General features: G+C 42.9%; 2 protein-coding genes across 5 annotated transcripts in view; one reads left to right on the forward strand and one right to left on the reverse strand.

Moving 5' to 3' along the window:
• The window catches only part of ZMYM3 (zinc finger MYM-type containing 3), a 72422-nt gene that overhangs the window by 33244 nt on the left and 21426 nt on the right, over nt 1-17752 (reverse strand). The gene's annotated exons all lie outside the window — the stretch shown is intronic.
• Nucleotides 367-3960, forward strand: ITGB1BP2 (integrin subunit beta 1 binding protein 2). 3 transcript variants are annotated; one of them, XM_019747936.3, is made up of 11 exons: nt 367-568; nt 819-868; nt 958-1014; nt 1090-1235; nt 1907-2001; nt 2105-2163; nt 2278-2348; nt 2442-2541; nt 2791-2904; nt 3157-3219; nt 3576-3960. In XM_019747936.3, exons 1-11 carry the CDS (start codon nt 505-507, stop codon nt 3804-3806), a joined length of 1050 nt encoding a protein of 349 aa, XP_019603495.2. In that variant the 5' UTR covers nt 367-504; the 3' UTR covers nt 3807-3960. The 3 variants fall into 3 exon arrangements, with proteins under 3 accessions (XP_019603495.2, XP_019603496.2, XP_019603498.2); XM_019747937.3 differs by lacking the exons at nt 819-868; nt 958-1014 and having other exon boundaries at nt 437-568; XM_019747939.3 differs by lacking the exons at nt 367-568; nt 819-868; nt 958-1014 and having other exon boundaries at nt 1114-1249.

The raw sequence follows: 17752 nt of genomic DNA on the forward strand, positions 1-17752 counted from the left end.
AACCTTTACAGCCTTTTGTTAAAAGAATCACGGGGAGGCTGGATGCTTACTGTGACTGAAGTGGTTGACAATGGGTGCTATTGGCCGTGCACAGGAGGAAAGCTGCTGCTTTGAAAGAAAAATGGGCTGGAGGGATTGGCGTACCCTCATTAAGCTGGGAGGGGTCTCAAAACTGGTATTTGTGAGCAGCTGCTGGTATGTCAGGCTTGGAAAGGACACTGTAAACCTAAAACTGTCGCAGCAGTGCTTCGCTGACCTCACCCAAGTTCCAAGCCCTACTCTGCCGCACGCTTTTTTCTTGAGCCTCAGAGCTAAGTTCTTTCCTATTGGCTGGGAAGGCCAACTGAAGTTCCCTTGCCCATGTTAGGAGGTGTACGCCTCCTGAACTAAAGATAGACACAGCTGGCCCTCCCAGGCAGCTAAAAGCCTTCAGATTGAGAGGTGTTCCACCACTCGCAGCCAGACTCCTTGAAATACCCTTTCAGTAATTCTACTAACACCTCCATGTCTCTACTCTGCCGTAACAAAGGCTGTGGGCAGCACTTTGACCCCAACACCAACCTTCCTGGTGAGTAATCCTGACCTTGCCAGGGGGCTCTGTGGGCGCTAGGGAGGGCTCAGTTGTGGGCAGTCTTATTAGAGAGGAGGAGAGAATGAAATTTAGTCTGCCTGCCCTCATTTAACTCGTCTGGGTGATCTACTCATTTTTGTTTGCATTACACGGAAAAACTGTAAGCATCTAAACGTGGGGAAGAGGTAAGAAGTGATACTTGGTATAGTTATCTTTCCTTCCTTGATCCTTCTACCGGTATCCACAGATTCCTGTTGCTACCACCCTGGGGTCCCAATCTTCCATGATGCACTTAAGGTGAGGTATAGGTGAGGGGGGACAGCAAGAGCATTTTCCAAGGAAATAACACCCAGGACTCTAAGCTGGGCTGGGTCTCTTGTTACCAGGGTTGGTCCTGCTGCCGGAAGCGAACTGTAGATTTCTCTGAGTTCTTAAACATCAAGGTAAATTCTTAACTTCCTTAGATTCTGCACCTAAAGGGATTCTATGTCTAATGCTTCTCTCCTTATCTGTACTAGGGCTGTTCCTTTGGACCACACTGTGCTGAGAAGCTCCCTGAGGTCCCTCAACCTGAGGGCCCCGCTACAAGCACGTCGCTACAGGAGCAGAAACCTCTGACGACCATTCCGAAGTCAGCAGAGACTTTGCGCCGGGAGAGGCCCAAGTAAAGAGCAGGAGGTCCCTGGGTTTTCCTACATTCATGGAGCTTCGTAGGGGCGACGCAAGGGTCACGGGGGCGGGAGCTAGGGAGTAGAGATGTGAGGAGGGCCAGGTGTCAGGGCCTGGCGTAGTTTGTGCCATAGGAGAGCGGTGTCCGGAGAGAATGTTCCTCGCTGTACGGTGCTAGGGGGTGATGGCGTCGCCATTTTGAGGTAATAGACCAGATGGCCCCTCATGAGGGGGATTGTTGGGAATGACTTGATTTTTTTTTTTTTTTTTTTGGAAAAGAGCTTTAAAATAAGTATGACATCAAGAGAACGATGTACATAGTAGTCTTGACAGCCAGGAGGATGCAGAGGGGAGAAATTTTGTGGAAATAGTGGGAGCAACAGAAGAAAATCCTATTAGGTTCACAATTAGAGGAAGAGGTCGTGATGCAGTTCTGCAGACAAATACAGTTAGGTTTAGAGCGGCTGAGTAGATGGGCAAGAGAAGCCCTGGGGATTTGCCCAGGCCCGGGGACTTGGGATGTCCACAGAGAAGAAAACTGGCAACGGGGTTGCTACCCAACCTCTGCAATCCCGCCCGACCTTCATCAGACTTCTTCGACTCCATTAGAACTGGCAGGGCTACTGGTTAAGGAGTCAGAACTAAATCACCCCACCCGCACCCCAGGTCAGAGCTGCCTCCAAAGCTGCTTCCGCTAAATATATCCCAAGCCCTGGAAATGGCACTGGAACAGAAGGAATTAGACCAGGGACCGGGCGCAGGTAAGTACGTCCCTAGTAGGAGAAGCTTCGCGGACTGCAATTCAGTCCAAGTGGCAATTGCGTGGAAGCAATAAATCGGTTCCTGACTGTTTCCTTTGCCCAGGACTTGACAGTAGTCTGATCCGGACTGGTTCCAGCTGCCAGAACCCAGGATGTGACGCTGTGAGTTTGTGGAGGCTCAAGCCTGTGGCTGAGGCATGACTGGGTAGGACATGAGGCTGCATGGGGGACACTTGAGAATGACCTGACTCTCCCTATCTCTTTGATCTGTTTTAGGTTTACCAAGGCCCCGAGAGCGATGCTACTCCCTGTACTTATCACCCAGGAGCACCTCGATTCCATGAGGGGTGAGGGAGGGGCCGGGGTGGGCTATGCGACAGTGTTGATTGGTCACAAGAGGGCAAGGGAAAGGCGGTCCCTGAATTACCCTCCTACTGCAGGATGAAGTCTTGGAGCTGTTGCGGCATCCAGACCCTGGATTTTGGGGCATTCCTGGCACAGCCAGGGTGCAGAGTTGGAAGACATGACTGGGGGAAGCAGGTAAGCCCCAACTTCCCTGAACTCTTGATTAGAACCCCATTCCAGAAGTCATTCTCCTCCCTGCACCCCATGGCCAGGCTCTCTATCGGGTCCATTTCGCGCTCCTTATCCCTCAACAGCCCAGAAGCTTAGCAATATGAGGTAGTGTTCATCTCTTTGAGCCTGTCTGTCTGTCTGTTCTACACCCACCGTGAGGCCTCGCCCTGGGTTGAGTTCCTTTTTACCACCCACATTTCACATCTTCTCTAGCTAGCAGCGTCCTGCCGTCACGACTGGCACCAGACCGATTCCTTAGTAGTGGTGACTGTGTATGGCCAGATTCCACTTCCTGCGTTCAACTGGGTGAAGGCTAGCCAGACCGAGGTGAGGGGTGTCTGATGCGGGACGGGAGGCTAGCGAATTGGGTGATGTTACAATGTCACATCTAACAGGCACAGCTGCTGTATGCACCTAACATGTAGGCCCCGTAGTCCCGAGGAAGGCAGGCAGAGCTCTCAGGTCACGGTTCTGTGTCGGGCTGACCTGCGGATGCAGGGGCGCGCCTATGGCCCGGCTGTGCCATGACGCATCCTGACTGCTGGGATAGTTACTCTCCCTGCGATTCTTCTCTCTCAGCTTCATGTCCACCTTGTCTTTGACGGTAACCGTGTGTTCCAAGCACAGATGAAGCTCTGGGGGGTAAGTGAAGATAAGGGGGCATGGGAGGGGGAGGCAGGTGAGGTGAAAAGGGCCAGATTGGAATGAGGAGAGGGTGTCTTGAGGGAAGGAGTTGTAGTGGGAAGACGTGGAGGTTTTCTCTTCATTTGCTTTGATAGTCTCTATCTCCCTCTCCCTCTCCCTCCCTTTTCTTCCCTCTCCCCTTTCTTTCCTCTCTCTCCTCCTTACTGTACTGTCTTTTCCTCCATCTTTTCCCCCACATTGCATTTTTTGATTTTCCTCCCTGTCATTCATCGCCTCCCCACCCTGACCCCAATCCCTTCGGTTTCCTCATTTTCTCTTTCTTCTGTGTTCCTCTGTCTTTCCCCCTTCCTCAGGTCATAAACGTGGAACAGAGCTCTGTCTCCCTGATGCCATGTCGGGTTGAAATCTCCCTGGTGAAGGCTGACCCAGGATCCTGGGCCCAGCTGGAGCACCCCAGTGCACTAGCTGAGAAGGCTAAGGCAGGGGTTGGGTTAGAGATGGATGAGGAAGAGTCTGACGATTCAGACGATGATCTGAGCTGGACAGAGGAGGAGGAAGAGGAGGAGGAAACCATGGGGGAATAGTGACGCCAGACAGGCGTGTCTAGACAGGACCCCAGTGACTCTTAGGACCTCAGAGCCCAGGATACGGTTGAGCAGCAGGAAGCTGAAGGAAGGGAGAACAAGTGTCCAAACCCTGCTGTTTTTCCCCTAATAAATCTTGTATTCTGCAGTTTCACATAGTGTCGTTCTCTCACCTCACGAAGACTATATTCACTCCCCCATCTTGTGTGTGTGTGTGTGTGTGTGTGTGTGTGTGTGTGTGTGTGTGTGAGAGAGAGAGAGAGAGAGAGAGAGAGAGAGAGAGACATGGTGTGAAAACAAGCATAGTTAATCTATCCTTCATAACCAGCAGGTATGTACTGAGGCCTCACTGTATGCCCAGTTGCGTGTTAGGCGCTTTAGAGAACCCTTCCAGTCTGCTGACAAGTCAAGGTTAATCCACAGGAAATAATCATAAATATAATATAGTTTAACTGAGGACTACATTGAGAAGTCCAGTTTTTAAGGGCTGCAGGAGTTGAGAGAATGGAGAAATCAGTGTGGACTAAAGTAGAAAGGGAAGCTCCATAGAGGAAGTACATTTTTGTACAGCTTTATTGAGATGCGATTTAGCCATTTAAAGTGTAAAATTCTGGGTTTTTTTGTGTTTTTTTTAAGTATACTCAGGGTTATGCAACCACAATCCATTTTAGAACATTTTCATCTCTCCAGAAAGAAAGCTTGGACCCATTAGCAGGCACCCCCCCATTTCCCTCCAAACGCATAGCCCCGGGCAACCACTAATCTACTTTCTGCCTCTGCATTTACCTACTCTGCACATATCCTGTGTGGTCTTTTGTGACAGGCTTCTTTCACTTAGCATGATGCTTTCAAAGTTCACGCATGTTCTAACATGTATCAGTACTTCACTCCACTTTGTGAGGGGGTGCATTGTGTTGATCCATTCATCAGCTGAGGGACATTTGGGTTGTTTCTACTTTTTGGCTATTACGAATGAACATTCATTTACAAGTTTTTATGCGGACATATGTTTTCATTTATCTTGGATATATACGTACCGTGTTTCCCCGAAAACAAGACCTAGCCAGACAATCAGCTCTAATGCGTCTTTTGGAGCAAAAATTAATGTAAGACCAGGTCTTCCAGTAATTTTTGCTCCAAAAGACGCATTAGAGCTGATTGTCTGGCTAGGTCTTATTTTCAGGGAAACCAGGTAGGAGTGGAATGGCTGGTTCAGGTACTAACTTTAACCTTTTGAGGAACTGCCAGACTGTTTCCCAAAGAGGCCGCACCAAGTTCCATACCCACCAGCTGTTCCAGTGTCTCTACAGCCGCAGTAACGCGTGTCCTTTTCCCTGTAGCCCTCTTAGGGTGTGAAGTAGGATCTCGCTGGGCTTTGATCTGTGTTTCCCTCAGGGCTAAGGACACTGGGCATGTCTGCATGTGCTTATTGGCCATTTGTGTCTATTATTTGGAAAAATGTCTATTCATCACCTTTGCCCATTTGTTTATTAGGGTATTTGTCTTTTTATTGAGTTGTGACTTTTTAAAACATTTTGGAGACAGTCTCTTGTCGGATACATGATTTGCAAATATTTCTTCCCATTGTGTGTGTTGTCGTTCCATTTCCTTGATGGTGTCTTTTGATACACAAAAGTTTTTCATTTTTATACAGTTCAGTTTGTCTATTTTTCCTTCAGTTTCTGGTGCTTTTGAGGTTGTATCCAAGAAACCATTGCCTCTTGCAAGGTTATGAAGATTTGCTCCTATGTATTCTTCCAAGAGTTTTATTTAGGTTGGTGCAAAAGTAATTGCCGTTTTTGCAATTATTTTTAACCTTTTAAGCCGCAATTTCTTTTGCACCAACCTAATAGTTTTAGCTCTTACATTTAGGACTTTGATCCATCTTGAATTAATTTTTGTATGTGACATGGTGGGGGGGGCGGTCCAACTTTACGTTTATGTATATGAATATCCAGTTGTCCCAGCACCATTTTTTGAAAAGACTCTTCTGTCCCCATTGAATGGTCTTGGCACCCTAGTTGAAAATCAATTGACCATAAATGTGAAGGGTAAGAAATACATTTTGAATGGAAATTTGAAGAATGAGAAATTTGGTATGGATGGGTATGGAAGACATGGAGAACCATGGGTTGTTTTACTTTACTTTTTGTGTTTGAATTCTAAAAATAATACATTGTCACTGTAGAAGACTCAGTGCAGAAGTATTGAGAGTGAAAATTAAGTGTTCCTCTTCAGATGCTCTCCAAGTTTAGTCCCTCTGCTGTTTGTGACCACTACTAACGTATAGGAGGGTGTGTTCAAGGGAGGGGACAAAAAAGTGCAGTGCAGATAGATTGGGAGTAGCCCGAAATTCTAGATCAACGATTTTTAACATGATTTAAAAGAGAGTTAAAAGGGCACTATAGGTCTTTTCTTTTTTTAATGTGGATTCTTAATCAGAGGAGACTCTTTTTTGAGTCTCCCTAGAGTCAAATACTCAACAGCATGGCCCAGAATCTGGGCAATTCAAACTCCAAGAAACACGGAACCAGGAAGTTCACCAAACCTCAGATGATCTCAAGTTATTTTCTAGCCCCTGTTCCTATTAGTTCAGACTCAAGGAACAGAAAGTTGCATTGGGAGGTAGGGGGAGATGGGGGTGGGAGAAGGGGCAGCGAAGGTGAGGATCATAGCATAGTGTGCCTGAGAATCTGGAGGTGGAGGTAAGATTAGGGGGTCCTAGGGGATGAGTCCAGGGATCCTTCCCAGATCAAAGGTAAAGGGACCTCCTGGACCTCCAGGAAAGTGAACAATTCTCACTCGGATCTCTGCTCTCATTCTGTGGATTTGAAGTACAAAGAAACTTTCGCCCTTGAATGGAACCCTTTCGGATGCTTTCGATGTCATTTTTCTGTGGGTGAGTTGACATCCATAGGGGCTCTGGTGGACACTGAAAGTTATGGGGACGCATAAAATGCATATAGATAAGTGCATCAAGTGCACTAATCTTAAATGTACAACTTTTTTCTGTCTTATCAAAATCAGCGGACCAGCAACTACCCAGAAATCCTGGAGAGGATGGAGGTGAGGAATCAAAAAGTTCAAGTAACCCTTGATGTATATGAACTTGATCTATACAATTTCAAATGTACAGCATTAATAGTAGTATACCGGCTCATTTTAAATAGCCCAAAGCCTAAAATGTAAGAAAGTTTCAAGCAGGGGTATAACAATAACAATAACCATAGCTACCATTTCTGATACAAACTAACCTGCCAGGCAATATGCTAAATGCTTTGCGCAAATTATATAATTTATCCCAATTTCCCACCATGAAATCTACATATTTGTTCACATGAGCACAAATCCTCTCCCTACCTCCTTTTCCACTTCTCATTTTTTCCTACTGGGCTTTGTATCCTATCCCCTCACACCTTCCCAGAAACCTTACACTATTAATTGTCCTTCCTCTTTCCTATTATTCAGTCTTTCCCTCTCAGATTTTTTTCATTGGCATTTAAATATACGCAAGTATCTTTTTCCAAAAACAGTTTCCCCCGAGTTCACATCCCTCTCTAGCTACTACTTAATTTAACTCCCTTCTCTCCTTTATAACTAAACTTCTTGAAATAACTACTCCTTTCCATTTCCTTCTTTCTCATCCCTTGACAACACACTTCAATCTGACTTCCAACCCCTCACTCTGTGGTGATAAGGTCATCACTGGCCACCGAGTCACTGAGTCCAATGGATACTTTTAGTCCTCATCTTGCTTGATCACTCAAGCCACAGTGGACACCCACGATGCTTTCTTCCTTGAACTACATTTCGTACTTCGGCTTCTATGATCCATCGCTCCTCTTGGTTGTCCTCTGACATCTCTGGTCATTCCTTTCAGTCTCCTTTCCAGGCTCCTCCTTTTCTCCCCAGCCATTCAATGATGAAATTCCTCAGGACTCAGCCCTAGGCTTGCTCTCCTTGGACATGTAACTCTCTTCTAGACACTGTCATTTATGCCCATGACTTCCAATACCACCCACATGCAGATGAAACTTAAAAACAATCTCAGAAAACTTACCACTCACACATTTTTGTCTCTAGGCCCTCTCTTTCCTTTGAGGTCCATATCTGTGTACTAGAGTAGTGACAGGTAACATGTATTTGGAACAGTGTCTGGCATAGAGTAAGTACTATGTAAGTGTTTGCTGTTGTCAGTACTCCTACTATATCTCTTCACCAAAAGCTTTCACCTCAGCCTATTAGGAAAGTTTTGTTTTTCTTTCTTAGGAGGGACACATCTCCAATATCCAATTCTATAATGCTTGAGTAAGAAATGAGGATTTTCTTGACAGTCACATTGTGCTCGTCTATAAAGTGAGCACATATTTATCCTAACATTGCATCAGCTTCGGGGATATTCACCTGCTGAGGGCAAACAGTACCATGTACCACTGGGCTAGGTGCTTTCACCCACATTATTTGACTTCATCTGCACATCTGCTCTGTGAAGTTGGTAGTTCTCCATTTTTATAGATGAGGAAACCAAGGCTCAAAGAAGGAAATAGCTTGCTGAAGGTCACATGGCTACTGATTAAAATCTTGGTCACTGCCAAGAGCCGTCCTAGAGCCATTTGAGAACATCCCAAACCTAAGGACCCCACTGGGATCTGAGAAGAGGAACTTGACACCACACCCCTCTAGCCTCGCAGAGTCCTGGTGACAAGCCTGTCTGGAAACCAGCGAGGCCCTTGGCTGATCACAATACCTCGCAGTGACAGAACGCTTTGCACACAACATGTGCCTGATCACGTCCTCTCTAACCTCAGTGAGCCTCCTGGTTACTTTACCTTTCTCTTCATCCGGATCAGTAGTTCTCCCAGTCACCAGATTCAGTGTTCCTGTCTCTGGGACCCCTGCCTCCACATCCTCTTTCTTCCTGTCTGCTCCCAGAATCCCAGAAGGAGAACCCAGCAGACCAGTATGAATTCATGCTGTCTAATTTCAACTTGGCCCTCGCAGCTGCTCAGCAACCCTTCCACTTGTCTCGTACATTCCCTGGCACTGGCCCCACGGAGGCTGTTCCACACCTTCCTCTTTCTCCTCCAACTACAAATTCCAATCTCCCTGCTTTTATTTCTACAGATGTTGGATTACGTACTTTCATCAGATTAACTGTCCCTCCTGCAACAAATCAATACTATCTTTCTCCCTTCCAGCTCTGTCCTCTGGCCATCCAGTTCCATTCCCTTCCTGGGAAAGCGATCAATGATCTCTTATTTATCCTTTCAGAAAAATTTTATGACTCTACAAGCAAAAATATGGAACAGAGGGAACTTGCACTGGTTGTGAACGATAAGTGGGACTTAGATGGGGGAGTGAAAGGAGATGACATTCCAAGAGGAGGAAATACCCTGGGCCAAAGCACAGAGGTGGGAATGAACAAGATATATTTAGAAAAGAGGGTAGAGCAAGTAAGAGTAATCCCCTGGGAAATAATCCCAGATGCTGCTCAAGTGCCACCTCTCCTTGTCCAGTTCTGACTTCGGCCCGACCGCTCCTCCCCCGCCCATCCCGCGCCACACCAGCAGAGGGGAAATCTGACACTGCATGGCCCCTCACCCGTCCTATCTCGCCTGGCCTTCTGTTACTATTTATTGAGCTTTGACCCCAACCATCTGTTTCAGTCCTGATAAAGAGGTCCTAGTTCCCTCCTGACTGACTCTCCAAGCCAGAATCCTTCCACTTCTTTGGTCCCATGGACAATTTCCTCACACCACTGAAAACAGGACAATGAAATCGAAGATGCATTGTATAGATATTATTGATTTTACCAATATATACCACAAACAGAGGTCAAGGAGACATGTAAACTATACAACGGAAATGTAATCAGCAAAACCCAGACTGTGTGAAACTACTGAAAAACAATCTGATTTCCTCAACAAAAAATTGTAAGGAAAGGAAGAGATGAAGGGGAACCTTTAGTTTTAAAGTGACATATAATACATATCCACCAATCACAATGTGTGGACTTTGGAGGCTGATTGAAACTAAAAAGCTATAAAAAAATTCTTTGGACATTTATGAAACGATGGCAAATTTAAACACTCAGACTTGGTATTTGATGATATTAAGGGATTATTGCTTGTTTATTTTATATATGCTAATGGTATTACAGCAGGCATTTTTTAATACAAAGATGCTTTTAAAGATACATACTGAAATATTAGTATGTATATTAAACCACAATACATATGTATATTAAACCAATATATTAAACCACAATTACTTTTGCACCAACCTAATATTTAGGTATGGAATGATGTCACATCTGGGATTTGCTCCAAAACAATATGGGAGGGAGAAACAGATGAAACAAGAGTACCCAAGAGATGATGCCAGTTGAAGCTGAGTGGTAAATGGGGATCCATTATACTATCCTGTCTACTTTTGTACATTTTAAGTTCCCCATAAAACAGTTTTAAAACAGTGTTACTCAGTTGCCATGCATCTGATGAAAGTATGTGTATTGGTCTGAAGGAGTGGAACAGGAGCTGGAATCTGAGAAGAGGAAGGTGTGGAACAGCCTCCGTGGGGCCAGTGCCAGGGAATGTACGAGACAAGTGGAAGGGTTGCTGAGCAGCTGCGAGGGCCAAGTTGAAATTAGACAGCATGAATTCATACTGGTCTGCTGGGTTCTCCTTCTAGCAGTGTTCTTGGGACTCTGGGAGCAGACAGGAAGAAAGAGGATGTGGAGGCAGGGGTCCCAGAGACAGGAACACTGAATCTGGTGACTGGGAGAACTACTGATCCGGATGAAGAGAAAGGTACAGTAACCAGGAGGCTCACTGAGGTTAGAGAGGACGTGATCAGGCACATGTTGTGTGCAAAGCGTTCTGTCACTGCGAGGTATTGTGATCAGCCAAGGGCCTCGCTGGTTTCCAGACAGGCTTGTCACCAGGACTCTGCGAGGCTAGAGGGGTGTGGTGTCAAGTTCCTCTTCTCAGATCCCAGTGGGGTCCTTAGGTTTGGGATGTTCTCAAATGGCTCTAGGACGGCTCTTGGCAGTGACCAAGGTTTTAGGCAGGTGGAATGCACCACTGAAACTGGAGCTTCTGCAAGAGGCATGGTGTAAGGAGTCATTAAAACATTAACAAAACTGCTCTTTATTGAGCCTTTACTATGATCCAAGCACTGTAATATATGCGCGCATATATATATAATCTGTTCTCTCAGTCTCTATTATATATATACTGGGGGTGCCAAAAAAATGTATACAAGTGGACACTGGTCAACGTTACTCAAGCTGTAGTTTGCTGTAATCAGAAGTGTCTGGATGCTGATGGGAACCACTTTGAGCACGTCTTGTAGTTGCAGAAGTCACATGTGACTTGTATTCATCTTTTGTTACTGGTATATATTATTACAATCTTAATACAGTTTTCCTTCTTAAAATGTGTATACATTTTTTTGGCGCTCTCCACACACACACGGTGCCAAAAAAACGAATACACAATGGAAAAAACTATTAATTATAATAATAGATACTGATAAGAAAAGATGGATACAAGTCACGTTTGACTTCTGCAATTACAAGAGGTGCTCAAAGTGGTTACCATCAGCGTAATTTTAATACAGTTTTTTCCTTTCTTAAAATGTTTTTAGATTTTTTTTTTGGCACCCTCTATATATCTCAAATGAGAATACATATCCTCATTTAATTTTCACAACAATATTAAAAGCATCATTATTTTTTTTAATAGATGAGGAAACTGAAGCTCAGGGAGGTCACATAATTTTCTGTAGGTCACATAGCTATCAAGTGTCAGAGCTGGGACTCAAAATCAGGGTTGACTACAAAGCCTGTGCTCTTTGATGTTCAGCAAACACTCCCCTCCATTAAATAAATCTTATTTTGCAATGACATCGGTTATAAAATTATAGATGCATTTCCACCAGAAAGAATTATCCACTGAATTGTAAGCTTTTGGTGAGTAAGGAGTTCACTGACCTGGGTGGAAGTGCTGTTTGGAGGCAGTGAGAGCAGCTGGACAACTGCAGTGGTTCAGGGGAGAAGATGAGACCCCAGACTAATTTGGGGTGGTAGTAAGAATGGAGGAGACAGTAATGGACTTCAGAGATATGTCTTAGTTCAGTCTGCTAGAACAAAGTACCATGGACTGGGTGGTTTATACACAACAGAAATTGACTTCTTACAGTTTTTGGAAGCTAAAATTCCAAGAGCTAGGCGCCAGCATGGTTGAGATCTGGTGAGGGCCCTCTGCCAGGTGGAGAGCAGAAGCAGTACACTCTGTCATGACTTATAAGGGCACTAATCCCCTTCGTGACCTCGTCTAGTCCTAATGGCCCACCAAAGGCTACACCTCCTAATACCATCACGTTGGGGGATAGGGTTTCAACATATGCATTTTAGGGGGCTACATTTAGTCTCTAACAAGACAGTTCCACAGGCAGGAGTGAAAGTAACATGGCTGTGCTGGTCTTCTGTGTTCCCTGAACTAAATGCAGCTTGCTCCTTCCTCAGTGACTCTATATTTGTTGTTTTTATTTATTTATTTTTAAGAAGGATGCAGCTCATAGTGGCCCATGCAGGGATCGAACCAGCAACCTTGGTGTTATTAGCACCACGCTCTAACCAACTGAGCTAACTGGCCGCCTCTAGTGCCTCTGTATCGATCCCCGCCTGAAATAGTCTTCCTGCAGGTCTCTGAATACCTGGCTCCTTCTTGTCATTTATTTCTCAGCTCAAACATCACCTCTCATGATAGGGAACCAAATTATTACCTTGAAAATTCAGCAAAAAGGGGAGAGAACCAAGCAAATTCCTGCCTTTTCGAGATGAACGGGGAAACAGAAGAGTAGGATGAGGGGACATGACTTTTTACAAAACTATTTCAATGAATGAAAAGATATAATAAAGTTAGAATATCACCACTTTGCAACTCTCGGTAAATAGATATAGACACTAAAGCATCAATAGCTTCTAAGATTATATAGAGAGACATCAAACATTATGTCCATCCTATGGTCATACCAAAGGGATGGAGCCCGAGTTTGATTTAGTCTTTGGATCCAGCTGCCAGTTTGCAGGAAATAACTGAGAAACCAACTGCATGACGTCTGTGCAATTAGCAAAACCCAGGGTGAGAAAATGCTTGAGTTCTTCCACAAAAAAAAAAAAAAATCACCTCTCAGAGAGGCCTTTCTTGACCATCCTTTAAATTAGTGCCTACTGCCCACGTTACTAACACAGCACCCTGTTTGGTTCTCCCAGAGCCCTTACCCTTATGTGAGGCTCTTACATAAGAAGCAACGTAGCGTGACAGTTAAGAGGACAAACTATTATAACATTGGCTGCCCAGGTTCAAATCTTGACTCCTCCACTTACTAGCTATAGATATGACCTTAAACTACTCAAGGGCTATGAGCCTCAGTTTCCCCAACTATAAAATGGGATTAAAGACAGTGCCTATATCCTAGGGTCATTCATATTAAGTGAGTTCACGTATCTGAAGAGCTTAGTATGCACCTGGTATAGGATAAACATTATGAAAGTGTTACCAATATTATTGCATAATGATTTTGACCTGTACATTATTTCTCCCTTTCACTACAATGTAAGTCCGTCTTTCTGCCCTGTTCCCAGCACCTAACACTGCCCAGCGCATTCATAATATGGGCTCAAGAAATACTTGTTGAGTGAAGGGTCTGAATTAGGGTGGCAAAGAATAGAGAGGAAACAGCCGTGTATGGTATTACTTAACAAGAAGGGAAAAACCCTTGGGCTTGCTGATTTTCCCCCACCCCGATACGGGAGGGAAGGGTGTAAGACGACTACTCCAAGGCTTCAAGCTTAAGGGACAGTACTATCTGAACATTCTGATAATGACTTTTATTTTAGATATAAGCTTGAAATGGTGGCAAAACATATGGAAATGCTACCGGGGAGTTAACTAAATGCAGAATCGAAGTTCAGGAGAAAAGTCAGCACTAAAGATAGATTTGAGTATCATCTGCATCAATATGACACTTATTCAACTCTCTGATTGAGCATCTGTCCTCTTTAAAAACCAGACACTTGTAGAAGTGAATAGAATGGAAAACAAAATATTTGAACCCTTAAATTTATTCTTCAGAGGAAGTCACTGTAAGCAGTTTGGTGTGTATCGTACACATTTTCTATGCATTTGCAAACATATTGGCATATGACATGTAGAGATATAGTAAAAGTCTGAGCGGATACCTACATACGCTCGTACACATGGAAAAGTCTGTTTTCTTTTTGGCCAATTGGAATCATTCTGTAATATTTTTTTTCTGTAACTTAATCGTTAAGCATATCACCTTATCGTCCTTGAAGACATTTCCATGTTAGTATGTATAGATCTCAAAAAAAAATGTACAGCTCTGACATTCTTTGTGCTGTACAGTACTTTATCATATGGATATGCCATAACTGATTTAATTGTTCCCCTACTGATGAACACTTAGGTTTCCAATTTTTATTACAAATTATGCAGAAATGAAAATCGCTGTATCTTTGAATATTTGTGCTAATATTTCTTGATAGAGTCAATAGAAGGGGGGGTTGCTGGAAAGAAAGGATGCATTCTTACCTATCTAAAATGTTAACAGATATTGCTCAATTTTCCTCCACAAAGGCCACTGCAATTTACATGGCAACCCAACAGTGTATGAGGTACCAGTTTACCCAATACCCTCATCAATACTTTATCAATTTAAAAACTTTTTTACCACCTACATGTGCAAATAATGGTATTTCATTTTTATTTTGCATTTCCTGATTACAGGAAAGGGTAAGATTTTTTTTTTACCAAATATTCATGTACAAACTTTCAATTAAACTCTTCTTTTCAGTCTCGTGTGTCATGCCAATCCTCTGCTGTACCTGGTATCTTGGGTCCTGGAGCTTTCCACAGTTTTAGTGGTAAAATGGCCCCTTCTCATCTGTATCCTTCTCTGCACTAGAGCAACGTTTCTCCCCAGCTACTATTTCAGCTACCATTTTCTAAGTGGCTTTCCTGCATCTAGAGAACCCCTGCAACTTTTTGTCTTTTGGGATTTATACATAATTTATGTATTATTTTCAGTGTATTTTTCATGATGTCTCAGAAGAGATTTGAAATGCTGTATTTAAATTCCCATATGTAACTGCCTCTCTATTCAATTCCATTGATCTATTTGTGTATTCTTGAACCATATCACAGCTTTACAGAATAATTTTATATCTGGTAGGCAGATCTTCCCTCATGTCTCTCTTTTAGAAGTTTCTTGGCTCTTTCTGTATATTCTTCCAGATGAAATTCAGAACCAGCTTGTCGAGTACTCCCACCCTATCCCCCAAATCCCAATGAGATTGTTACAGGAATTTATAGTTATTTGAAATTCTTTTCAATTATGAAACTTCTCATTCAGGAATATTGTACATCTATCCATTTCTCCTATCTTCATACTTGTAGCCTTTGGTAATATTTTGTATTTTAACGTAAATGCTTGTTAGGTTTATTCTAAATTGTTAGGTTTATTCCCATCTTTTTTTTTTCTTCACTACTGTGAATGGGATCTTTCTTCTCCATTTGGATAACTGGATCTTGTTTTTCTATAGAGAGTTATTGATTTAAAACCTAAACTCTTCTGTTTAATTTTCATACTCTTAGATTATCTATGTATCACATACAAACAAGGCCATTTTATGACTCTTCCCTTACAACATTTGTAACTTTTATCTTCTTTTGTCTTAATGTTTTGACTAGAACCTGCAGAGCACTGCTGAGTAAGTGCTTAAGTGTCCAATAGTTGTAAAAACAGGTGACCGTTTTTTACTTCTGACTTGAAGGTGAATGCCACTAGTAGGTCACTATTTGATGATCACAGCTGTTTTCTATATTCTCTTTAGCACGTTATAAAATTCTCTTATTCCTAGCCTACTGAGAAAATATTTTTAAGGTACTACAAACACAAGGTAAAAAATTCAAATAGTTCAAAAGGGTATGTGAAGAGTGGCCCATCTCTATTCCCCAGTTTCCAGGTTCCCTTACTGAGAGGCAATTCCTATCAACAATTTTTATGTGAACTACCATATAAGCAATGCAAATATAAGCATATATGTGAATACGTTATTTTTTATACAAATAGTATAAAATAGTATGAAGCCTGTAACCAGGCTTCAGTGATTATTAACTGATGGCCAATCTCATGTCATTTACTATACCCCTAAGCCCTGCTCCGTCACCCACACACCAAGATTATTCTGAAGCAAACATCAAACATCACAGTATTTCATTTCATTCATAAATATTTTGGTATATATCTAAAATATAAGGACTTTTTCTAAATATTACAAAACCACCACCTCTAGAAAATTATCCATTCTTTAATATCATCAAATGTACCAGTCACTGTTCAAATTTTCCTGATTGTCTCCTGTCTGTGTTTGTTTTAGTTTGCTTGAATCAGGATCCAAATAAGGACTATACACTGCAGTTGGCTGGTGTGGTTCTTAAATCTCTTACTCTAGGTGCTCCTTCCTTCCTTCCTTCCTTCCTATTGAAGAAACCTGGTTGTTTGTCCTATAGTGCTTCCCACAGAGTAGATTTTATTTAGTGCTTGCAGTCCTGTGGTGTTCCTGTACCTTGTGTTTCCCGAAGATTGATTAGATAGATCCAGAGGCCTGATTAGCTTTAGGTCCAGGTTCTATTTTTTTCCTCTTATGGGGGGCAAGGATAAATCATAGGTAGTATCTATACCAAAATATTTATGAATGAAATGAAATGCCGTGATGTTCGATATTTGCTTCTGAATAACCTTGGTGTGGGTGGGGGAGCAGGGGTAAGGGGGTACAGTACTGTTACTTCCATAAATAGACAATCTCTTGTTCCTTTTGAGATCTTCTCTTTGATGTTCTCAAGTTTCAGTACAGTGTGTCCGGATGGAGATTTCTTTGTTTTCTTTTTCCTGCTTGGGATTCCTGAATCTTGAAGACTGGCCTGTTTCATCAACTCTCAGCTGCTTTCTCTTCCAGTACCACTGCCCCACTGTTTTCTCTCTTCTTCCCCTGAACTCCAGTGAGACATCACCTGTAAGCATGAGGCCTGTACAACCAAGGCTGCAGGCCTCCAGGGATCAGATGCCGTGAGAGCACAAGTCGGCTCCAGCACTTGCCCAGTAGACTTATGGCTCTTTACTGTTTCTCTACTTTTCTGCCAGCGCATCGAGTGTGCGCGCGCGTGCACGCACACATGGATGGTGATAGGTAGATCTCCACACACACTTAAACATGTATCTTGCAGTTCATTCCATATCACTAAGTAATTGACCTTACGCCTTTTCATTTTTTAATTTATTGAGGAACAACTTACATTTATTAGGTTGGTGCAAAAGTAACTGCGGTTTAAAAGGTTAAAAGTAATTGCAAAAACTGCAATTACTATTGCACCAACCTAACAGTAAAATGCAGGACTCTTAAGTGTCCATTTTTACATATGTGTACATCTGTGACCTTCCCGTAGGTCAAAATACAGAACATTTCCGGCACCACAAAAGGCTCCTCGTGCCACCCCACTCCCAAAGATTTACCACATTCTGACTTCTAACATCATAGGTTTGTTTTGCCTGTATTTGAATTTCATATAAATGGAACTGTACAGAGTGTGTACTCTTCTGCCTCTGACTTCTTTCATTCAACACTGTCTGTGAGCTTCATCTGTGTTGTTGAAGATATCAATAGCTCTTTTACATTGCTGTATAGAATTCTAGCTTCTTAAATTTAACTTCTGTTTTATGTATATGTTATAATTTAGTTAACTAATCTGCTGTTGATGGATATTTAAATGGTTTTCAGTCTTTCGTTACTACAAACACTACTGCAGTACATATGTTTATTTTTTGTTTTAAATTACAATTGACATTCAAAATTATATTAG

Source organism: Rhinolophus sinicus, chromosome 18 (genome assembly GCF_057876585.1).
Source record: "Rhinolophus sinicus isolate RSI-liver-muscle chromosome 18, RSI-T2T, whole genome shotgun sequence".
Taxonomy (NCBI): domain Eukaryota; kingdom Metazoa; phylum Chordata; class Mammalia; order Chiroptera; family Rhinolophidae; genus Rhinolophus; species Rhinolophus sinicus.

Bases quoted from the DNA above. Each gene is read 5' to 3' on its own strand.
- ITGB1BP2 (XM_019747936.3), top strand. From the start codon at position 505: ATGTCTCTACTCTGCCGTAACAAAGGCTGTGGGCAGCACTTTGACCCC. The intron at 2,349-2,441 runs GTGAGGGAGGGG...CTCCTACTGCAG, and splicing joins GCACCTCGATTCCATGAGGG to GATGAAGTCTTGGAGCTGTT. The intron at 3,220-3,575 runs GTAAGTGAAGAT...CCCCTTCCTCAG, and splicing joins CACAGATGAAGCTCTGGGGG to GTCATAAACGTGGAACAGAG.